The sequence below is a fragment of the Haplochromis burtoni genome, unplaced genomic scaffold (assembly GCF_018398535.1).
Source record: "Haplochromis burtoni strain Fernald_Lab_line unplaced genomic scaffold, NCSU_Asbu1 Contig_92, whole genome shotgun sequence".
Classification (NCBI taxonomy): Eukaryota; Metazoa; Chordata; class Actinopteri; order Cichliformes; family Cichlidae; genus Haplochromis; species Haplochromis burtoni.
The window spans coordinates 1,247,425-1,272,056 of NW_024582453.1; the positions used below are offsets into that span (position 1 = coordinate 1,247,425).

General features: G+C 41.5%; 1 protein-coding gene across 3 annotated transcripts in view; it reads right to left on the reverse strand.

Moving 5' to 3' along the window:
• Positions 1-2,912: 2,912 nt before the first annotated feature.
• sipa1l1 (signal-induced proliferation-associated 1 like 1) overlaps positions 2,913-24,632 on the reverse strand; it is a 101,026-nt gene continuing 79,306 nt past the window's right edge. For all 3 annotated transcript variants that reach the window (XM_005938273.3, XM_005938272.3, XM_042222723.1), the window contains 15 exons: positions 20,616-21,195; positions 18,582-18,680; positions 17,511-17,686; positions 16,947-17,234; positions 16,376-16,525; positions 15,661-15,794; positions 13,548-13,645; positions 12,939-13,426; positions 10,908-11,099; positions 9,936-10,104; positions 9,259-9,493; positions 8,739-8,909; positions 8,549-8,660; positions 7,966-8,044; positions 2,913-5,547 (listed from right to left, as the gene is read on the reverse strand). In XM_005938273.3, coding sequence (XP_005938335.1) covers positions 5,404-5,547; positions 7,966-8,044; positions 8,549-8,660; positions 8,739-8,909; positions 9,259-9,493; positions 9,936-10,104; positions 10,908-11,099; positions 12,939-13,426; positions 13,548-13,645; positions 15,661-15,794; positions 16,376-16,525; positions 16,947-17,234; positions 17,511-17,686; positions 18,582-18,680; positions 20,616-21,195 — 3,115 coding nt within the window. In that variant the 3' untranslated portion in view covers positions 2,913-5,403. The remainder of the gene's footprint in view (positions 5,548-7,965; positions 8,045-8,548; positions 8,661-8,738; positions 8,910-9,258; positions 9,494-9,935; positions 10,105-10,907; positions 11,100-12,938; positions 13,427-13,547; positions 13,646-15,660; positions 15,795-16,375; positions 16,526-16,946; positions 17,235-17,510; positions 17,687-18,581; positions 18,681-20,615; positions 21,196-24,632) is intronic.

Here is a 24,632-nt window from a genome sequence, read left to right on the forward strand (position 1 = left end):
CTTAAATTGTATTACTATGATTTCCTCTCACTGCTTTCAGAAGTGGCTACAGCATAATGAGAAAAAAAAGAAAACACAGTTGATGCAATTTCTGGCTCTGGCTGTGAGAACGGTTAAAATGCAATCAGGTGAATCAGTGATGGGGAACAACAGGAGCCTGAGGCAACTGCAGGTCAAATCCCAGACCTCTCACCATCTCCTCACTCTAGTTGCTCACTGCAAGCTACAATCAGACAGCAGCTTCACAGGAAACACAGAAAATTCTTTTTTTTTTGGTCACAAGTAAACTTCAGACTTTGCAGGTGTTTTATTTGATTGGACGCAGCATGAAGGAACTATTAATGATAAATTAAAAAGCAAGTTGTCTGCACTTCATGCAGATTGTTACAGTAAAATATGCGCCACGCTTCTTTTGTGATAAACAAAACATTCAGACTACCTGTGGAACTTAATTTAGATGAGACTGTCATATTACTGTTTTTGTGGTGCTTTTAATTAAAGTGCCTGTAATTCCCTTTTAAAATGTGTCGGTGTATGTTTTTAAATGTTGGACCCCAGGAAGACTGGCTTGTGCAATTTGCTAAACTTAATTACACACAGAACCCCTGCAGTTAAAAGAGGATGTTAATTCAAAGAGCATGAAAAGGACTAAGCTGCACTTTGTGCCCTGCTTGAACTAATACCATGTTTGATTTTCCAAAAACGTAGAGGGAAATGGTACAAAAGGCGCCGAGATCAGCTGATCCGTTGGAGGGAATGTGCTGCTGCCGCCGCAGTAGGTGGTCGCGTAAGTGTCATCGCTTTAAAAGTGACAAACTTCCTTTGGTATCTGCCCTCAAACTGTTAAAAGTCAGGCTGATTTATTCGAGCTAAAGGGGGATGTCTGGTCAGATGCTTAGTTATATATGTACCTATAGCTGTTGAATTTGTGAAGGACTGCCGGTTTCTGAAACAACATTACACTTAGAGGCCACTTCCTTAAGTACGCCTTGCTAATTTAGGTGACATCACACAGTTGCAACATATTTCCACATGGTCTGAAGCGATTCCGTCACATCCCAAAGGTGGGCAGGAGGGAGGGGCTTTACTTAGGACTAGCCGGGAGAACGGGAAAGAAAAGAAACAGCTAGACTAGACCAATGATGTCAGCATCGAGTTTTAAAGTGTGGGGAAGTGAGTTAAAGAATAGACTAGCAGCCAAACACCCAGAAAAGCACAGGTCCATGATTACCCAGCTTTACCGAAATGACACACAAGCTTCATATCTAAATGCACTGATTAGACATCTTTCACATGCAGGTGAAAGATGGCATGAGTGTATATGTGCTGACTAGAGTTCATCGTACTGTATGCTGTATGCATCAGTGAGGAAAATGATAACTGATAAATGCAAGTGAGGATATTCCAATATCTACAATACACAAATAAACTGACAGCACCACAAAATCGACACAGCATTTATTTATTTATTTCAGAAACCTTAATACTGTGATCACTGCAAATGTCTTATTCATACCTTTACATTTTACAAAGACAATGGATCTGGGATGTAAACAGTATTTTCAATTGTTTAAAACGTATGGTCCTCTTAAAATAGTGTGCTTTGTTTCCAGTCAGAGCGGATCACCTCACCGTTTCCTCTGTTCTTCCAGCAGGAGCAAAAAAAACAGATCAAGACTCAGCAGTGCAGGGCTGCGTCTCCGAGCTCTGGGAAACCTTCCTCCCCTGCTTCAATCACTGAAACCCAGCATCCCTACAGTTTACACAACGTACGACCTCCTCTCGTCTGATCAGTGATGCTTGAGGAATAAAGTTATAAAGCACCTGTTTGTCAGGAGCTGCACTGGCAGGGAAAACTACAGAGCAACATTCTAGACAAGGTTGCACAGGAATCCATCAATTCACCCTTTTTATATCCAAAACCTGTAAACACTATGCTTTTTTTCTTTAATGTAAAACACATTGTTGTGCAAAGAATCTCAAAAATAAGATATTGCAAAAAAAAAAAAAAAAAGAAAAGAAAAGAAAAAGAACATCTGAACATTCAAATTTGTGATATCCTTCAGTGAAGCAGCAAAAACAACGCTGAGGAGAGAAAACCCACGTTCACTGCAAGGTAACAAAGACGAGTGAAACCCCAGACTGGCTTACGTTTGTTTCTGACTTAGTATAAACTGAATCTAACATCCAAGTTGATGCACACTTTTAAAGATGCAAGCAAAACATCTGCACTGCACGTTCTGTCATTTGGCCATACTTCATTTAAAATACAAAAAAAAAAAAAATTAACCTTGACCACTTTCCTTTTACAATAAAACATAAACATTGCTTTTAGTTAATTTAATCATTTTAATCATTGATATAGTTTTGGACAGAAACCCAGTGTACATGGTATATAATTTACAGTCAACACTTTACAGATAGGGGCCCATTTGCGCCAAGAGGACTCACCTTTTTTCATTAATATTTCAAGGATTTCACATTAGTGGATGACTCGTTTTCACAACGGGCCAGCTTGAAAAACTTAAATTTAAAAAAAAAAAAAAGGGGGGGGGAAAAGACCAAATCTGGTGTTGACCATCTACTGGTGGAACTGTCGTCCACGCAGACTGACGGGAGATTCCTAAAACAGAACCAAAACTTTTGCTAACAGTCCACTCGTGTCTCTGCGAAACTGCAGAGCTTAATGAGCATGTCGGTTATAGTAAACATATTTCTTTAGGCTCGTTTATATTCTCTTTACATTCAGACTGGGAGATCATTTGTGCCGTGCGCTGCAGGGCTTCTAATTGCATCAATGTGAGATGCAAATTTACTTGGGGCGAGTCAAAAACTTTAGCGCAGGGGGAATTAAGGCTTTCGCCAAGTTTAAATGGACACGCTTAGGCTTTGACCTCAACGCCCCTGTTGTCGTGTCAAACACCCAGCTGTGACTCTTGCTTGTGTTGTAAGCAGCTTTGTGATGTGGGGGAAGAAAAAAAAAAAAACCTGTCTTCCGGCACACTTGTATTACAGGGGCCAGTGGCTCAAGTAATTGAATGCAAAGGCACACACGCAGACAGACTTCCACAAATACTCGTCACTGTGTCGGGAGGCTGGCCTGACTGACTGAAGAGGAGAAATAAGCATTTGAGCAAATGAAAGGATGAAGCCTCTCAGCCGAGTCGACGACTGTGAGTGTGAACTCAAATTAAAATCGTATCTGGTGAGTGCGTGCGTGTTACTGTACCAGGTGTGCTTATCTTTCAGGATGAAGGAGAAGAGCCTTTCCCTTTTATCTGTTCCCCAGGTGCTGTTTCAAAGGCATGTCCCTGCTCTGCCTCGGAGTAAATGACCAAGATAAGTGACTGTAGGCACGGCTGGATTGACTGATGTACATTCACACGACGACAACACACACACACACACACACACACACACACACACACACACACACACACAGGTACAGCTGATACTGTAGCCCCCTCCTAACAGATAGCCACATATGCAATTTCTGTTGATTCCTCACATTCCTGACATAAACTGAACCTGAGGAAAACTATAAATGCTCTGCAGACACAACATCCACACACACTCACACACAGACACACACACCTTAGGTCTGCTCCTTTTTTATCAAAAATACACCTGTGATTGTCTCTCAAGGTTGGCTTCTGATTATTCCTCCTGTCCTGTTTGTGTGGCCTCCACGGTTTGATGTCTGACTGATTGCGGAAGAGGCGTTAGAAAAATACAGAGTGACTGGCAGCACATTTACAAATCATGACATTTCCACTGGTCACCACTAGAGGGCACTGTAAGCAACACGACAGCAGGCTTGGGCACCACAAAATACAACAGAATACAGAATAAAAACCATACAAGTCAGGCTTTAGCCAGAATTAAGAAAGAAAGCCATTTAAATAATATAGCTAGTGACCGTTTGTCTTGAGGAACTAAACACTGATGTCAGTTGTACTATACGAATAGAACAACGTATTTATTGGATTATAATACAAGGAAATAAATAAACCTGGGGGAGGAAAAAACAACACTTTTCCCATCTCATTAATGTCTCTGTCACTTTTAATCAGCAGCTGTCTCTGCAGACAGTGGGATGATGTTTAGAGTTCTCACTTTCCTTTTCCCCCCTCACAGTTCAGTGGGAAAGGATAAAGGCTCTTGTGCAGCACAAATCGGCAGCCTTGTAAGCTCCAAATCATCTTTTCCCACTTTAAGCGTCTCTTAAGAGAGTCCTGACTTCTTCCTATTGCTTTTAAGACACATATAATTAGGAGGGACCAAAGCACTACGGATCAGTCCTGGGTTTTTTTTGTATTCTTTTGGTTTTTTGTTGTTTTCTTTTGTTTTTTAAGTGGCATCGCTTGCCGATGGCTTTTAAATATCCCCCTCTGTCAGGATGTTGTAATCCAGATTTGACTGACACGAAAGAGAGAAAGTGAGATCGAGAGAGAGAAAGAAAAAGAGAAACTGTACAAATCCCTCCTGTGCTGAAGCAGAGCGACCTGTTTCCGTGTGGGTGGCTGCGGTCGAACAGCCAGAGCGACCGTCCGGTGGTTTGAGCCTTCGAGGGGAGGGCACGCAGGTGTGAACGAAGTGAAAACCTCTCACGTGTCCTCTGCTCTTGTGGTTTCAGATGATCGTTTCTGTATGTGTGTTTGCATGCGGTCGTTTGTGTTCCAGTAGCTGGACCGGCAGATTGATGGCGTACCCGTCTTGACTTTGCGGGACCATTTTTAAGAGACTTTCATTCAGATCACCGTGGTGTCTCTGTAACGCCACCCCACCCATCCTGTGGCAGCTGAGATTTGGCATAAAGGACTCGAGTCCCCTTTTAGAGCAGCTGGGCATCATTTAAAAAGACTTGCTGGGAAAAAATATTTAAAAAAAAAAAAAAAAAAACAAGAATAAATGTCCTAAAAAGAGAAGCACATCCACGTGGAACAAAATCTACAGATAGGAGGCGGAGCTTCTTTGCGTGCACCGCTGGAACAACCGCAAGAGGCAAAGTCGACTTCTTTAGAAGGTGGAGGGTGTGAAGTGCTTTCTCCTTGTGGGCAATTTAAGAAAAGAGATTTTGTCACACGAGAGAAAGACAAATTCAACAGCTCTCATAGGTGAGAATGACACCCATTTTCTTGAGTGTCATCTTCCTAAGTTTAACAGAGGGTCTGCGAGGAGAGACCGAGACTGGTCGACGGCATTACCCACTGATGGCTGAAGCCAATGGAAGATGGTTGACGTATTCAGCATCAGGATAATTCAAGTCCAACAACAACAATCTCCCGTTTCCTCGTGAGTGTCGATCCTCCTCTGCCTCTTTATCCAGAGTGTGTGTGCGTGTGTGTGCGCTCATGTTTGCATTTGTGTGCATGTGTGTAGGTTAAAACGTGGAGGTGGGAGTCAGTTCATGTCGATGGTGTTGAAGACCCACTCGGTGAACTTCTTGAGCTTGGCAGCAGAGGTCTGGGACTCCTCCTGCAGTCTCTGGTTGTCCTCCCAGAGTCTCTTGATCTGAGCCTGAAGCCTCACCTTTTCTTCCCGCTCCTGCGGAAAGTGGAGAAAGGTGGGGTTAAATTACTCGTTTTCATTAACCCGTTATTAAGCAATTAACAGTGGACAAAGTTTTTCTTAAGCAATCAATTCAATCTCTGCTGTGTTTATGTAAACTAAATCTCGGGCCTGCAGACAGCGAGTCGCAGCTAGATAGAAGTTTGTGATTTTGTAAACAGATATTATCAGCTGACATTTTAAACCCGAAGACAGCACAACGAAATAAACTCCGAGTTGGGTGCATGAACATAAATATTGAGTCTCAGTCTAGGAAGGTAAAGAACACACTGAAGGAAACAATAAAACTGGAGCGAGCTGCTGTCAGTCAGCTGCAGTCGATTGCTGCTGGGGTGAGAGAGGTACGTATTAGCTTTCTTGGTGTCAAACTGATTTCCTGTCATGTTAAAAGTAAGAAATGTAGAAAAGCTTTGCAACATTTCACAAGACAGCTGAAAGTTTCCCAAGAATTGCGTTACACGTGAATCGCAAACCGCAGCAGTTTTCTGAGTGAAAACTTTTCCCTGTTACAAAAGGTCAGGCTCAAAGAGGGGATGGTGAGGGAGCTATAAGGTGATTCAACCACCTGACTCGTGGTTTCTAAAGCCTGAGTGGACTGTACCACTGGAGAAGGGGGTGATTAGTGATAGTCCATCCTTTTTCTTCACTGCTTTTCCAATTAAGCATGGTGGGAGGCTGGAGCGAGCTCTCATAGGGCAAAAGGTATCCTACCTTTTATCCTACCTATCCTAACAGGACTATCAGAGTTTGTCGCTTTTTGCTGTGATGTTTAAGTTAATATACTATATTCCATAAAGTCGAAAGTTACAGGACTATGATTTATTCATATCATCAATAACCTTACGGCTAACTTTAGGGGAAAAGCCATATTTTCAGCCTATGGGCAGAGGTGTCTTGTATTCTGCTGCTTCTTTGCTATTTGCTTACACTCTGGCGTTTGATGTATTTCACCATACTCGTAACTCTCAGCCGCTTCAACCTCACTACCAAACACGAAGCATTAAAAGTACAAATCATGACTTTATGGTTAGTATTTGGTGTGAATAAGGTTCTGACCTGTGTGGTGTGCAAAAACAGCAGTAACTGAAATATGGACATGAACTATAAAACACTGGACGAGTGAACAGGAAACATGGGAAACTTTTTCCAGGTGATTTAAACGTTATCATTTTAGTGGCCGCAGTGAAACTTGAGTCAGCAGTTAGCAACAACAACAAGCAGCAGAGTGGACCCAAGAGAACAATAGAAACGCTCAACTGCTGACTTTGTATATTCTTTTGAAAACAAAATATTTATTTACACCACCCGCTCCACGTTCCACTGTATACAAAGGCAACTGAAGTCTGTGTCTTTCATTCACACTTCAAAATAAGAGGGGAACCAAAAATGATTCTTTTAGCGCAGCACCGAGCAAAAGTTTGCACAGGACTCAATGCAGTCATGTGAAAAAACTAGTTTATCCTTACAGTAAGAGGATAATGTGTCACCAGGTGCTGCTAAATCTGATTGGCTGATCATCAGTTTGAGCATCTCTATAAATTCTTCTAGAAAAGCAGATTTTTGACAGTTTGCTGGGTTGGAGCGTTCAAACATTTCACTGATAAGACATCAGCAATGATCTTAGAGAAGCGCTTCTTACTGCCCATCAATGCCATTTGCAAACAATTTGAAGACCGTCACTCGACAGTGAGAAAGATTATGCACAAATGCAAACATTCAAAACAGCTGCCAATCTTCCCAGAACTGAACGTCCCAGCAAATTCACCTCAAGGTCAGACCGAGTAACGCTCAGAGAAAAACCCTGGAGCTACAGGCCTCAATTAGCATGTTAAATGATAAAGTTCATGACAGCACAATTAGAAGAAGACTCAACATCTATGGCTGTTTGGAAGGGTTCCCAAATGAAAGCCTTCACTCCTGGAACAATGTCCTTTAGACAGATTAGAATAAAATGGGACATGTTGGGTAGGGCTGTTATAACGATATATATCGGATGAAGATATAAAAACGTCTATCGTTTGTTTCGTGGTGTCGCAAAATAAACTGTTTACGGCAATATTTTTTCACCGTTTTGATGGTCACTGTAGTGGCTATATTAATTTCTTAAAGTTCTCTCTTTCTCTTATATGTAATATAACCACACTATGGACGGACAAGCGCCTGTTTTTATGCGTTGTCGTTAGCAACAATGACGGTAACACCAAATGTTACATTTTTGTGATTTATATCGTTATCGGACGATAGAATTCTTATATCGGGATATGAGATTTTGGTCATATTGCACAGCCCTAATGTTGGGCCGCCTTCTTTCTTTCTTTTTTTTTTTTTCTTCTCTTCTCGCAGGACTGTATATATTTATTCAAACTGTGTGTCATGTTTTAGGTTCTGTCTCACCTTCTTCAGGTCCTCCTGAAGCATCTTCACCATGGCCTCCAGCTTAGTCACTTTCCTCTCCAGCCCTATATGTCCCTCACTGCGGCAAGAGAAGAAAGTCAACCTGAGTAAACACTGCATACATCTTTGAAGTGGAATTTTATTAGCAACAAACTCTTGTTTACCCTGTATATTCCAGTTCTACTGGATACTGAATTCAGTTAATAATCTATATATGTACACACACCATCTGCTTCTTGTATTATCTGGTTAGACGTGAAACTTCTTTTTGTTGCACTGATAGTTAATCAATTTCATTTTAAAAAGTCTAATTCCCAAACCAAACCAACTTTGTCACATAGTATATGCAACATTACAGGTAGGCAGTACTCCGTTAACCTGCTCAGCACCTCTGGATCTTGTAATTTCTCATTCTGTGCAGCTGGATGGCTTTAGCTCATTTGCTTTGTGAACTTGTTTTTCATGAAGGAAAATAGGACAGTAATTTTATCTTTTGTCTGCAGTCCTGAGGTGATGTGTGTTCGCTGCACATATCTTCCATGTGAACATTTAACACAGACTACAGCGTGTGTGTTGTGTGTACCTAGACGAGGGCCGTGACAGTGGAACAGGCTTCAGCTCTATGTGAGACTGCTGTGGACTGGAGGTGCCGCTGCTCCGGTGGTTTGAGTCACCAAAAACAAAACTTCTCTGGACTAAAAGAAGACAGAAACGTGAGGGCAAAGAATACCAAGCGTTTGCTTTAACTACTAGTAAAAGCAGGAGAACTATACCATAATGTGTGTTTCGCTCATTCTCAAAGGTATTGGCCACGTCCACCAGGTGTGTCCATTCGAGGGGACTGTCTCTGTCTGAAGAAGGGAGGGGCATGAGCTCCTGAGGGAGAGGTCCACGATGACGCTCCACCAAATCCACCAATGATGTGTCAGATGCCGAAAGGTCACCTGTTAAATTAAGTTTTGAAAAGTGATTTTTCCACACTTTTGAGCATTTTTATTGAAAAGAGGGGACAGTAGGAAAAAAATAAAATAATTTAGGTTTAGCCTTCGCTGTCATTTTCACATAATATTAAGAGATATGGTAACCAAATATGTCCTTGGCAAATATAAGCACCTCTTAGTTCTGCAGAAAACATAATGAGCTGCGTTGCATTTATTCAAAGCACCCTTATTTACCTGCTAATTATTTTCTAATGCATTTGGTTATTTCCCATTGAATAACAGTAACAACTATCAGCAACAAATTATGTCTTCAGTATATAAAGCGAGCTGCCAGCCTTCTACTCAAGCTTACCATGCAGTTTGACTCCCAGCTTATAGGAAGGCCGTCTAAGGGGCACGCCACGAGTGGTGGGCGAACGTGGAAGGGTGGAGCAGCTGAAGAGAACGTCAGCGGCGAGAGCCGGTTCAGGAATGGTGTCGCTCAGGGAGGGAAGGCGCTGGCCACGATAAATGCTCTCATCTGATAGAGTGCGATGGAGCGAGCGACGGCGGCTGAGAGGCTGCTCTGGTGGCGACTTCTGGCTATGCTGCGCAGGGTGAAAGTGAGCAGGTGTTACTTTAATGATCACATTTACTACTGCACAGAGTCTGCTCTGACACCTGTGTGAGACCAGGGGCTGCAGTGCTGGTCTACATCAGCTACAGCCTCTCTCCTGTTTGATCTGCTGCCAAAAAACATTCGCCACACATCAAATACATTTTTTTCCCCCAACGATGTGCAGGTGAATGACCTATTCTAGCTACAAGCAGACGAGCATTAACACCCGATTTTTATGTTTGATATTTGACCTTTGCTTTTACAATTGTACCACTGCCTGCGAAAAGCTGAAGTGGCTGCGAAGGTGGACGGAACAAGCAAAGACTGCAAATTGAGCTTTCCAAGTGAATTCACTCCACTCACCTGACAAATTCTCTGAAAGCTGTGCAAACTTTTATAGTAGCTGCTTTTGGTCTTAATGGCAGACATACCTTTTCTTTATGTTTTCGTGGTGGCGGGGGACTGTCTGGAGCACTGTGCCTCTTCACATCTTCCTCCATTGTAGACTTTGCGTGAGTCTGGGGCGAGTGCATGTCTCTCAGAGATGGCCTGGCTGCCGGGGTTGGAGCCACGTCTACTCCACTTTCTCCTGGAGATTTCCTAAGACACAAACACACACGCGCACACACACACAGTCAGTAAAAAGGCGGTTGTGAGAAAATTATGTTGCACTGATAATGTTTTATATAATGACACAGAAAATAAAGATATGTAGCCTTTCAATGGGAAAAAAAAAAAAAAAAAAAAATCACATTCAGGGTCTGCATTATAGCATTTAATGCAATACTCTCTTGAGCCACAAGGGGGTAATCAAGTAGTACACATGATATTACATGAAAACCATTAATGTAAAAATTGTAGTAGTACTAGTTGTAGTAGGATTAAAAGCAGTCTGCCAAATGAAAGCACTGCTATAAATCAGAGGAAAGTTCAATTTGAAACGATGAGTATAAATGCAGTAATGCAAGGGGAAAAAGACAGCCACAGTGGCAACATTAGGCATCGTTCATTAGACACTAATGTGGTTGGGAATAAAGTGAGTTTTAATGCACTGTACTATGCCCAATGAACCATCTGAAGGATTTGCCAAATTTAGAAAAATCTGACCGGAACATCTTTCACCTGTTAATTTGTTCCATTTCTTCATTATTAACCAACAGCCTGAAAAAAAAAAAAAACTCACCAGGATCAATAACTTCTTGTGAAAGTTAACACTGAGCTGACACAAAAACATCCAACTCTCTTTTACAGAGGCATTTAAAGCTCAAAAACCTCTAGAGGAATTATTGATAACATATAACTTTAATAATTTATGTAACTTTTCATATCTCAAATACACAGTTTGAATAACAATTCAAGACTTTTGTTGTTTTCTACTTTCTGTATAGTCCTTTCATCCTTACTTGCGCGTGTCTCCAAAGTCGACAGAATTGATGGTGGAGCCGGGCTTCCTCCAACCAATCAGGTACTTGGACTGAGCTCCTTGGCGCGGGTAGAAGCTCTTGGGCCCAGGGGACACTGAGGACTGAGATGAAGGGGAGGTTGCCGAAGAGGACGACTCCTCTCTGGGAGAGCTGTGGCCCGAGTGGCGAGCACTGATGGACAGAGGAAACAAACAGGATGTGGAAATAGTAATGAAACATATGTACACAAGTTGCATCATAATCCTCACTAAAAAACAACAACAACAAAAATACATCTTAAAGCAAAGACAGGCTTTTTCTTTTAAACCCAGATCTGTGCATTATTTAGGCAAGAATCTTAATGTTTTTATGTTTTAAGAAGTCAAGCTTGGTCTTAGGTCAAGCAGTAATACAAAATTCAGCAGTGAGACATCTTTTATCAAGGAATTTTGAGGTAGGGCATATATTATTCAGTTATAAATGGAAAACTATATGAAAGTATCACCTGCTGTCAAGCCAATCTTGGCAAGCTCATTCTGCCCCCCCTTTTCTTTTGCCCTCCATCACTGTGACAGAATACAAATGTAGTTTTAATGCTGGACACATGATACCGAAGTCATGAGGTGTAACTATCATTACTGGTGATTTAAGACTCTTCAAATGAGAAGAGCAGGTCACTGGAGTTCCTTCAGATCTTCACATTAGCTTAACTTAAAAAAAAAAACTTGGCATGTGTAGAGGGAGTTAAAATTACTCTTTAAGGTTGGCTTCACGTTTAAAAACGTGTCTGTGGATGCAGTTTGCAGTATAAAAGTACTTGAGCATGTTAGGTGAGGGTAAAAAAGGTTCTAGGTTTGAACCAGTCTAAAGTTGCTTATCAGGTTAACTGGTAAACCACCAAAAACGATCCGGTGGTTGAAATTCTGTAGTTAATCAGCTGATTCCTAAGATGGAAATTGGCAAACAGAGGGACTAACACACAAACTTCAGTGCTTGTATCACATTTAAAAGATTATTTCTGTTATCTCATGCACTACAATGACTGCAGCAATCAGGCAAATACTGAGATAATAAATTATGAAATGGATGAGGCCAGATCTCAATGCATAACTGAAGCTCGATTAGTTATAGCTGTGAGATGAAACATATTTTGAATGAACCAATTTATGTTATTCATTGTCAATCAATGTTAAACAACTTGAGTTTTTTTTAGTGTATTGTGGCTAAGGGATCAGTTGCTTATCCTATCAAGGTAAGAGTGACAGGACAAAAGTGGTAAAGCTGAGTGAGCTGCACAAATACAGTTAATGCAGGTTTAATCATGTAGATTTATATTTACTCAGTCTATTCATTACATCACTTCTGCTTTCCCAAGCTGTCAAACTCAATTGTGTCATTGTCACTCTGACCCAATCATTTTCTTCTGAATTATCATTTCACGCTCTCATTCATCAAACCCACCTCCTAAACATTTCAGATCAGAGATCATCACCTAAATCTCCAAATGCTTCATCACCACCACCACCAGCATCTTGGGTTTGGGTCTACTTCCTACCATTGTTGGACTTTGCTGTCAAACTCTCTACTTTAATAGATTTAATTCAGGTCTTTCAAACAATTACTTCTTAGTGAAATGTGTTTATTTGAAAACAGTATGATGATGCATTCGCCATCTGCTTCTAGAAGCAGTTTACCTCAACCTCAGGTATGATCATGTCATCACGTTACGTTCTAGGTGCAATTCTTAGGCTTCAAGGTGAGAAACAACAAATGGATTACAGTGTTTGTGATCATTAGCTGTATGCAATTGAATCAAAAGTGGGATCTCTTCTCAAATCTGTTTTTCTTCAGTGTTTTACAAAAGCTTTAACCATCCAGCGTTTTCTAAGAAGAAGCTAAAACATTTTTCTTCTGTCAGGAGTCTTAATCATATCACAACATTTTTCTGGAAACTTCCACCCTTAAGCCTGCACTCCCTGCCTTAGAGGACAAGTTTAATAGTGAAGCTTTAGGTTTTACACCCACACCCACCTTGAGTGAGATCCAGTGTCACTCAGGCTGTAGGTGCTGCTGTCTCTAACAAGGAGGTGAGTAGGTGGACTTCGACCTGTTCCATCCATGCTTCTCTCTCCTGGAGGGCCAGGGGACTCGGCAGCAGCAGGCGACCTCTCGAGCATCCTGCGGCCTCCCTCGGTTGGACTGTGCCATGGGGACGCTGACCTCTCCCTGCTGTCTCTGCCTCCACTGGGAGCCAGCAGCGAGGTGGTGCTGCCGTGGTGAGAGTGGGGGTGGGCGTGGTGAGAGGCTCCAAAAGAGCCGCTGTCGATGCCGCTGTCGGCCGAGGCGCCCTGGAGGTAACCACCTCCTCCCAGGCCATTGGGTTCTGGATCACCCTGGTCACCACTGGAGCCCCCACCAGTCCCCATATCATACCATTTGTCGCTGTCGCTGTGGCCCCCACTGGAAGTAGTGCTGGATAGTGTGTTACTACTGGAGTGACCAGAGTAAGGGCCATCCGACTGCATAACGACAGATAATAGGGATGAGTACAGGGAAAATGATAAAATATTCTGGTTATACAAAAAAGCCTAAATGTTCATGTTACATCACCATCATGTCAAAAACCATGTAAAGCCTGACCTGGCTGCCCTTCTTCGGGGACAGGTGGATGACTTGCTCTTGCCTCTGGATACGAGGAGCTCCCGAGTATCCTTGACCAGACTTCGAGACTGGCGCCTCTGCAATAAATAGACCATTACACACAGCTGGGGTTGGTGACAAACACATGAGAGCAAACCCTGTGGCACAAACATCGTTGATGAATACACACAGAAGTTATGTTCATTTGCATATATTTTACTACTACAGCAGTTGCGCTTCCGAGAGGTTCACGACACTGACACGGATTTTATTTTGCTTTTGCCATGTCCATGAACAAAAACCCACATCACTTGTCAGCAAAAGCCAAGCACATCAAACACAAATTTGTCCCCAGATGGTCCCTGCTGGCTTTGTTTGTTCTGGGCAAGCTGTGCCGCGTGAGAAAACGTGTGTATGTGTCCCGAAGCAAAACTTGGGGTATAATTGGGACTATTGTATAATCCTGTGGATGTTATGCAACAAGACCTACAGAGAAGGCTGCTAATGACCACAGCATCATGACAGAGGGAGTAAAGAGAGATATCATAACATCTGCTGGAATGAATCTAGAAATGTAGATTCAGTCGCACAAAAATCTGCAAAGTTGCACCACAGCCCACGGGGCTCTCCACTAATAAAGGATGTAAGCACGTGTGCATGCCTGCTTTTCAGGAGTGCACGTGTTTATATACAAGCATATGTGGGTATTTGTGTATTGTTTACTTTCTGAAGAGTTACCCTTTTAAGCTAAATGAAAAGTCATGACAAATGGCAATTTCTCCATGAATTAACCATGTAATTACTCTGGTGGAAAGCCCTTTTGAAGCTAAAGGGTAAGCAAATGTCCTGTTTGTGTGTGTGCATAACAAAAAAAAGTATGCATTCTGCCCGCTGCGTGACTCGTGTTATTTCTGGACATAACATGACCACATAATCGTTGCTGAAGACTGGCAGGTCAAAGGGTGAAAATGGAAGGAAGAGGAAAAGGACAGATCTCTAAACCACAGAGAGAGCAGACTGTACAGTGCAGGGCCAGACACTTGGCTGACTCTGGCTGCACTGGACCAGTTTACATTGTTCCACCCTGACCAGTAACGACATAAGTGCTATGAACAACCACAAAATGAAAGACTAAAGCCTTTAACTGTGATTGTGGCGGTCAGGGACAGGTTGAGAACATGACTGAAACTAGGCTGGTCAACAATCAACGAAAGCAACATCCTGCTGGGAATCAAAGGAGCAGCGGGGGGGGTTGGAAGCCTTTGTGGGATTCAGAGCTTTAATAAAAGAAAGGTCCCAAAAACAGTGCATGGGAGAATACTTTCAATTAAATGAAAGGGAATGTACAACATAATAAAAAGAAGTTTGAATGGGAGGCAAAAACAAGCAGCAGTGGAGAATGAGGAACAGACTGAAGGGAGGGAGGGAAGGAAAGGCGCACAGTGACTAGGGTGGCCAACTGTGTTGACAGGAAAGAAAGGAATTTCTCCCTTTTCTCTTCTTATTAAGTCGTATAGAACAGAAAGGAAAATGACAAACAAAAAGCCACTTATTGTACCCAATGTCACCGTTTGAACACCTTTCTGATCCCTATTCAATAATTCTCCCCTTCCTTCGCCATTTGTCTCATTACGTTTCCACCATTTTGTTTGCAGAGACATTAAGACCTTCTCAGTGAAGGCAATATAATTCACAGCTTGCAGAGGCGAAGGAGGTGGAAGAGGAGTGGAGTGAGGGGGGAGTGGAAGGGAAGCGCTGTGGCTGCTGTCAGAGTTTTTATCTCTATGAAAAAGCTGCTGCTGCAAAGAAGAAGAAAAAATGTCACCGGCAGACGAGGTAGATGAGGAGGCGCACACACACACAAACACCACTCACACACTCTTCAAGATACCTGTCATTTCAAAGAAATTAACCACCACAGATAAATATGGATGATTTCTTTCCAGTGCTGTCTCCTCCTCCGCCCTCAAAACTGAAAAGCCAACTGCCCTGATGTCTATAAAAACACGTCCACAGGCTCACATTTATGCTGCGTTTTATGTTTACACTACTGATAGTATTAAAATACGCCACAATTTGCCAAGACTTTACAGCGCACTTAATCCCAACATACCTGTTGACCCGCGTTCGGCTCCTCCCCCTTCATCCATCCTGGACCAACTGGAAGAGGACTTTCCACCTGACCCACTCTCTCCAGCCACCTCTCGTCTCTCCCCAGACATCGGAGAGTGGCGATTGCTTGCAAATCTAGGAAACGAGTGCACATGCACCAAATTAAACCCCCCTTTTTAAAGTTACTTAACTGTGTTTTTACTGATTAAAAATACAGGGGAAGGAATGATAGAAAAACAGAGCATTAACAGAGACAAAGACCTAAATGCTAGCATCTCACTCTCCTACAGTAATGCCATATGCTGTTACGGTTGTAAAAAGATTATACTTCAAGCCAACTTTTTTGTATATAGCAAAAAATATATACACACATATATAAAAAATTTAAATAATTTATGTCACAACGATGCATAAATACATAAATCAGCTTCTTAAATGTAAATGAGTCTTAAACGTCTGTTTAAAACGGTATATCAACCTGTTGCTTTTTGTTGGTTTAAGACATATTTTATGACATCTACAGAAGAGAAGCGATAAATACCTGACCATATGTCAGAGTACACAGAGCGCAGTGGACTTTCTATCATTGATGAATGAAATCACAAATCCCTAAAGGCAGCATAAAACTTTGTAGTGAGAAGAAACTGGGGGTTTTTGTACATAAAATATGCAGTCACTATCCATAAATCGCATCATAACCACATATTCTTCCTTACTGCTCAGGCATGGACTTCTGTCTCCAGTGAGCAGAGCTCCCAGAGGCGTCGCTGGAACAGGACAGGTTGCTGGGAGAGCTGCGGTTATGAGGGGAACGGCCTAGCGCCAAAGATGAGGCCAGGCTATAGCTCTCACTGCCTGGAGACATCCTGGTGTAGGACAGAGAAACAGTAAGAATTTATCTGCTCATGAAAACATGAAGGTTTTTGGTTTTTTAAGCCAAAAGACTATAAAAGTTCAATTTTCAAAGTTCAGGAAAATTTCGATGGATTTTTATTTTGTCCCAAACAATCAATATGGGGGAAAAAAAGTCTACTTCTGAAGCGCAGAAGCGCTCATTATACGTAAAAATGTTTTATTTTCAGCAAAGGTTAAAAAATAAATAAATAAAACCTATTACCCAGGAAAATATGGACTGTAATACAACTGATCAGTTAAACAGCTGGAGGATTCTGGCTTTCGCAGCACATATTTTCCAGTTTGCTCTCTCTTTAGCAAACCTTTCCCAGTCTCCTTCAACATAATACGGTTTTTCAATCATACATACTTAAAGAGCCAACAAGCTCTAACCTCTTGGTGTCTAGAGGTCGTCCATCGCTGCTAACGCTCCGCGGGATGACACCACCCCTCTCCAGCCTCTCGGCTGACAGCGTCTTTCCCACTGAGCTACCGAGGCTGATGGCTCGGTTGGGTGTGTGGGGCTGTGGCGAGGCAGTCAGCGATTGCTGAGGGCTGCTTGATGTCCTCTGCCACTTGTTATTGTTGCTGCGGAAGGGGAATTTGTACTCAAAGGAACCGCTGTCGCTGCTGCTGCCCTTGTACTCTGACACAGGCACCCGATAGAGCTCTGAACAGCCCCTGTGGAGGGAAAGAAAAGAAGTTTAGTTCACATGTGTCTGTGTGGAAGAAGGGCTTGCATATTGCATAACCCATATTGAAAAGGGTTTGCATAACATTCAGGACTTAGGACAATAATATTGTTCACCTCTGGCTCCAAAGACACAAAATTTGAGGGCCAAAACACCAAACTCAAGGTTTCAAGTTTGGACACAAACCAACATGTGACATCAAAGTGGCTACATGCAACTTCTATGAAAAGTCTATGACACACACATAATTTTCTTTTCCACTTACCTGCGTGGAGTGGCGTCATCATGTGGCGGGATGATAACAACGCGCACTGTCACCGAAGTCCGCAAGAGGTCAATCATCTGCTCGTGGGTCAGAGTTGCAACAGCAACCTTGCAGATTTCCACCAAACGACTTCCCTGCCGCAGTCCTGCCTGCCAAGCGTAGCCGTATGGCTCCACCTAAAAATAAAGTTACAAAAAGTAAAAATGCCAGAATATTTTCTTCATCTTCAGTAATCCCTGATTTTGACCTCCTGCAGGGGAATCTTTGCAGATCCTTTGATATTGTTGCCCGCATTTATGCCTGTGTGCTCATGTCTCAGTGTTTTATATGCAGTCTTAGCTGACAGAAAAGAAAAATAGAATGCTGGGATTTTTTCCTTTTGTGGGTACCCACTTTTTTTCTCTCTCTCTTGCACACTCCCTCATATCCATCCCAATAGTTTCAGAAATCTCATTCCAGGAAATTGCTGTTATTTCTGAATCATTATATTGATGCTATGATTACGAGGTGATGATTGCTATTATTTCACTCATAAAACAAAAACTGCATCGGAGAAGTAAGCAGAAATGCACAAGAGGAATCGATGCTGAACAGGCCAGTCACAGTAGTTGTGGGCTGTATCAATTCCATGTGTAGTTAGATTTTTGGGGAGGTGCACGTCGGGTTACACAGTATATTACAGCGTATATATCGCGCTAAAGAATTTATTTTTTAAATAAAGCATAAAAACTGAACAACTTGGCGTTTCATACTGCTGGACAAGCACATCTGTGTACATTAAACTATTAAATTATACAACATCGCTTTGGTAAAATACTCATTGTCACTAAAAATAAAGGTGTATTTGAATCTCAAGTTGTCTGAGAAAGGAAATGTGTGCAAACATCTGTTGCATGACAACAACAAGTTGCTATGTTGGGATGCAAATCATCTCCCTGGGGCTGCTTCATCACCAGCAAACATTTTACGCCTACAAATTAGGAGCTTCTCAAACCGCGCATAAGCAAGTGTTCTCCCCGAATGCGCTTCACAGTTCTCAGACACACATTTTCATTGTGAATGGACAAGTACCTCAGCTACAATGCCTTCGTAGTTCACGTGGAAGCCGAGCTGTCCCAGGCCATTTCGACGAAGCGTCATCTCTGATGTCTCACAGCCTTTAGTCAGGAACTGGATATAGAGAAGGGCAGAGAGATGCACAAAGTAGATGTGAGCCATTAAAGGACAGGGACGACTGGAGGACAGAAGCTAAAGCAAAGAACCAAACATCCCCCGGGGTGTATTTTGGTTCAACATAAATAAGTCATTATTTGGAAAAAACTTTGCAGGATATTTGAAATACTCGAATAATGGACTTCCACTTAAGAAGCAGTTTTAAACAACCTGCGTGATCCTTAGGATGTTTATTTGCATGAATAAAAACAAGCATTCATATATACAAACTTGTTAAACAACAAGAATAAAAGCAGGTTTGTCTCCTGCTGTATGAGAACAACTGGGTAAACTTCTGGGTCACTGTTTTCATTTGGCGGTGAAGAACTAAAATCAGTTACGGAAAAGTGAAAATACAAGAATTTGGATCCCATAATACTCTAAAGGTCAACTAATAAGTTGATAAAATATGTGGTAATACTAATCCTTATTCCCAACAAACTTATCCTGTTGTGGTCAGTCACAGCCCTTCTGCTGATGTGCCTGGTGGCTTCAGGGTGCCTCTCAGTTCTCTATCTGAACAGCGTATTAGCAAAAATCTCTGCAGAAGTCAAACTTCCCAAGAAAGTGTGAATAAATCATGATGCAGACTGGCACCTGACAGGAATTGTTATTTTGCCCTCTGATGTTTCTGAACGTGTGTGTGGGAGAGGAAGCAAGCACAAGAAAAAAAAAAAAAGGGGGGGGGGGAAGGAAAAATAGAAAACAAGGAGAAGAAAAAATAGGGGGATAGGAGAAAGAGAGAGGGAGACAAAGAGAGGGAGAGTAGAAGAGATGGGCTCCAAAAAGCAGCTGGCCCGAGGCCACTTCCCTTCCACGGTCTGGCACTGAGGTAGTCCAAGCGATTGAAGATTAAAGCCAGATGCATAAAATGCAACATGTGATCAGCTTCTGAGTCCCGAGCCAAGTAACGAAGTGCAAGTGTTCAAATATGTTTGTATGCATGTGTGCAAATGAAAGATGTCAAATTCAACCCAGGCTACAGAAACACATCACATATGTTCGCATGCAAACACACACACAGTTTTAAGGCAGAGAGAGGCTGAGGAAATGAATGTATTCTAAAGCATTGATGATTACATAAGAAAACACCTTTTTTTCCTCCGACCAGTTTCCATGGAAACAGCTAAGGACGAACTAGCATCACTTCACTGTATGTGTAGGTGTATGAGCCATTAAGGAGTATGTTGTCCAGTGGTGTTTCTGAAACTCCCTCAATAAGCAGAGACCAGTAATGAGACAGCAGCTTTGGCATGTGGATGCAGAAATGTTGTCATTCTGGCAGACTGACAGCCGACACTGAATAGTAAGCGAGACTGTGAGTGGGCCAGGTAACTGATCAATGGCAGCCAGCGGCGTTTTTTCCATTGGTTTGGTTTCTCAGTACAGTTCTACTATTAATATGAATAAATAATTCTGCCATCTTCAGGACTTCCAACAAACACAAAGAGCGCGGTTAACATTGCAAGCATGAGCGGTGTCGTCCAAAAGGGACACAACAATATTTGTCTTGACGTTCGAAAAACAAATCGCAGTTTTTCTTGGCGCATAAACCAATTAACCTAATTTAATTTAGAATACGTAGCTCTTGGGCATGAGAGCAGAGGGCAGAAGACGGAAAAAATTGTTAATGGATGACTCATTGTGAAAGGGTAACAAACAAATACTTGTTCATTACCACTGAGAGGAAGGTTGAAAACCTAATTATATTTTCAGCTATCATTTATAATAATAATGATGTCGGCTTCCTTCTTGGCCAGGTCACTCATGAAAATAAAAGTTATTTTTAATTTCAATAAAATCCAGAACACAGACTGCAACTCCCTCCATCGACTGTTGTTTATACCAACAAGCACCATTCTTATGTGTATTGTATTTTGTGTGTGTTCTAACCTCTAGACGTTTGACCACCTCTTTGAAGTCTTCTGTATTATTACTGATACTCCTCAGAGACACGCTTTCACCCCGCTCGTAGAAAATCTTCAAAGACGCGGGGCTGCTAAGCGTCCAGCCAATCACATCCTTAGTGGCACAGTTAAACACCACAGCCTTGGCCTCCTGGTCCAACAGGATTAAAAAGTCGTTGGAAATGGCCAGCAGGGCCTCCATTTCTCCTCCACTCCCATGATCCTCAGCATGGACTGGCCAAGTCACCGCCCCAAGACTGCGCAGCTCTGCTCCTTCATATGGCCGGGTCTTCTCTTTCTTTTTGTGGGCAAGCGAGATGAAAGGGAACTTCCCAGAGGGGTCAATCGGGGTGTTGGTGGTGTGCCGCTCAGCCAGGTCGCGCAGATACTCCTGCCGCGTTCGGGTGGCCATGGCTCGGAACTTGTGTGATTTGTGGGCAGCATTTTCCGCATTGATGACCTTGGCCAGCAGGAAGTCCCGGAACACCGATGACTTGGGGAACGTCACACCCTCTGGGATAGGGGGGCCGAAAGAGGGTACGTCTTTGGAGCGGGTGACGGCCACACTACAACGGACAGGAAGAGACCAGGCAGAGAAATTAAAAGAAAGAAGAGAAATAAAAATGGGAGAAGAAAAGAACAGATAAAAAAAAATAAATAAATAAAACTCCAGGCCAAGAACTGGGCCAATTTAGAGTCTGTGTTTTATTCAGACATCAGATTATTTTACTTTAAATGAAAACAATATGTCCCATGAAAAGCTTGAACTCTTTGCCATTTTAGACTAGTCAGATTTAAAAGCAACAAACTGCAACAAAGCTATCTCTCTTTCATTTGTTGTTGTGATGTTGAAATGGAGAAGTTTAGGGTAAAGCTATAAAAGCAGAAATGTATAATTTCTTTATTTCTTTTGTTTAGTTTCTTATTATTGATACACTTTAGTGTCCTTACAGGCCATTTTAAAATGATTTTTATAGTTTTTATAGAATTTTGTGACTTCTTATCGGGTTGTCGAGTCACCTGTGAAATACCGAATGCCTCTAACCTGCATCAAAGGTGTAAATAAAACCTCATTTCAATCAAGGAGTAGTGTGATTGCGTTTTTTCCCTACACCTCCTCCCCCCTCCTTCCTTCCTCCTTTCATTAAGTCCCTGGAATGGCCATCTGAGGATACTTGCTCTCTCTGGTATGTCAGGAACTCAGCTGAGCAGCCATGACAAGCAAGGAAAGATGGGGAGGATGAGGGGAGACTGCTATTTTAAATCTGCTGTCCAAAGCCACAGAAAACACAGTGTGAGACACAAAAGGAATATGTGGCTAAGAAAGGAAGAAAAGAGGTCTGTGCAGGGGAAAAAATCAGGAAATTATTGCATACTGGCGAAAGTTTTAAAAAACTATTTTTAAAATGTCTGAGAGTGAAACAGTTCTCTAAACGGTCTACAGAGCTCTGTGGCTGCACGCTGGCCACCTGTCCTCGTCTCAACCTCTTCATAACCAAATGTGCTCAATCACAGGTGATAATTGCCAGCTGACAAGAGTAGCTGTAGAAATGGGAGCTCTCATCCCACACACACTTCCCCGCTGACATGCGTCAACATACATGCTGACACCAGGATTAATAGCTTTGTCTAATTAGCGATACCTGTGCCACCCACATCTTTCTAAACATACCTCAGAGGCACCCTATCTTCATGGGTGACATGGGGTGTTCAATTAACCTAACCATCATATCGTTGACACCTCATCTCCCATGTTTGCAACATGGAAAGGTGGGCCCTGGGGTAAGAGAAGAAGCATTGTTTTCTAGACAGAATTGCCTTTGAGAATGAACACAAGCTATTATTCTGCAAGGCTGGCAAGTGCATCCTGGGAATACTCACAGGAATTCTAGCGCCATTTTTCTACAAATAGGGACGGGGCCTTTATCTGCCTCAAGTGCAGAAGAGAAAAGTCCCTCGTATGAGAAAGAGTGAATTAGAAATAATTAAATGTTACTACATAATTCAACATATTTTAGCAGACATATCATCTGTGCCAAAAAGGAGATCACCATCAGCGCATCAACCCAGCGTGCCCACGTTGTCACAGCTTCTCTAATCTAACTTGAAGGTCAACCACACCCTGCCCATCAACAGAGAGCATGTTTTTAGTTCAATACAGGTATTAATAAAAAAAAAAAAAAACCCAGAGTAAATAAAATTGTCTCCATTTCCTTCCTGGCATTTGTGCTGAAATCAACAAGGAGAAGGAAAGCAGGTAGCGTGTACATGCGTAGGTGTCAGGGCATGCAAACGTGTTAACATCAAAGACCCATCTGCTGTTAGCGGTTTAGCAGTTTTCACTCTTTTAACTGTGTATATTTTCAATATGGCCCTTACAATGGAGGGAAAATTACATCACACTGTTAGTTCACAGCTTGACTTGTTTAACATGATCACAGGATTTTTTTCCACATTTATTTAAAAAACAAAAAAAAACAAAAACAAAAAAAACCCAAAACAAAAAACGAATAAATGGCTTTGACTAAAGACATAATTCCCCTGTAATTAAATGGAATTTAAATTATTTTATTTGAAATTACAATATTTATATATTTACCTACAACTACTTTGAAGGTAGGCAGATTAGAAAAAGGGCTTAATGAGCAAAATAATTATACTGTAAGCAAATAAAATGTTGCGTTAATAATTTCTTTTGAGTAGTGTTTAATTTCATGGTAATGTTGAAAATGTGTTGTAATTTTTGGAGCGCACGTATTATGGAGTGGATTAATATTGCTTTTTTCACATCTTTATTTAATATTCATTATGTCAATAAGTATGTTGGGTATTCTATTATTCAAGCTTTATTTTTATTTTACCAACATAAATATGATAAGAAATGTTATCCCCTTTACCAACTTAAAAATAAATAAATAAATGCCATTAAAATCTGCAAACCTGTGTGACCTTATAATGACAGCACCCTTTAAAAATCACTGTTTTAAACTGTTCAAACAAGTGCACAGTGTCTCTTTCCCTGTAAAATACCTGGAAGTTAGGGAAAGTTTAGCCACTACTGTCCACAGCACACACTCCAAAAAGTACAGTGCACTTGCAATGTAAACTGGGAAAATACTATTCATTTTGCCACAAAGTTACCAAGAAATTACATAGTTACTTACTTATGGACTTTCATGAAATTACCTACAAAATAATTTATGTGTCCTTTCCTGCAATATGCCGAAGGTTATTAAATAAACTTAGTAACATGTAAATACTTACATTTATTTACAGACAACTTAAATTAACTTAAAGTATAATACGACTTGTTACCTCCCATTCTACTGTGTACACCTTTAAGTATTTGTAAGTAAATTTAATTACATGTAATTTGAAATAAAATTCCATTAATTTAAATTTAATTAATTAAAGTTCTTTTTAAAATAACATCTTAAAAAATATATATTGTGTCTAGGGAAAATTAGAAGTCTTCCTAATTCTGATGTCTCTCTATTGAAGGATTAAAATAAACAAAGTGCAGCAGTAAAGAGTTTAAGTGAGATATAAAGTGGCATTACATGAAAGTATTTTGCCCTGTAGCATCCTTATTAAAACTGTTACTAGCATATAATCCAACTCTGAAAAAATAATAACATCAAATCTGATGAGAGACTGGCAGCAGCATAGCTCTATTAGCCAGGGCTTCTGTCGATAACAAATGAACCATGCCGGGTATTTGAGAGTGGGGTAGCTAAAGTGATTATACGATGGGAGAACAAATGGTTACAATAAAATGTGACCTTTTATTCTTATTCTTCTCCATCACTACAGCATCACTCAATGCATTATATTGGAGCTCTAAAAGCACTTGTACTGATCTCAAACACCTGTGAGTCAGTCAACCAAAGACCTGTGACTCATGCAGGACAGAGGAAAGTGATGGAGAGAGGTAGGTAGAGGTATGAAAGCAAGAGGAAAAGACTGAAAGAGCATTAAGAAATAATGAATGTGGAGGGGGGGG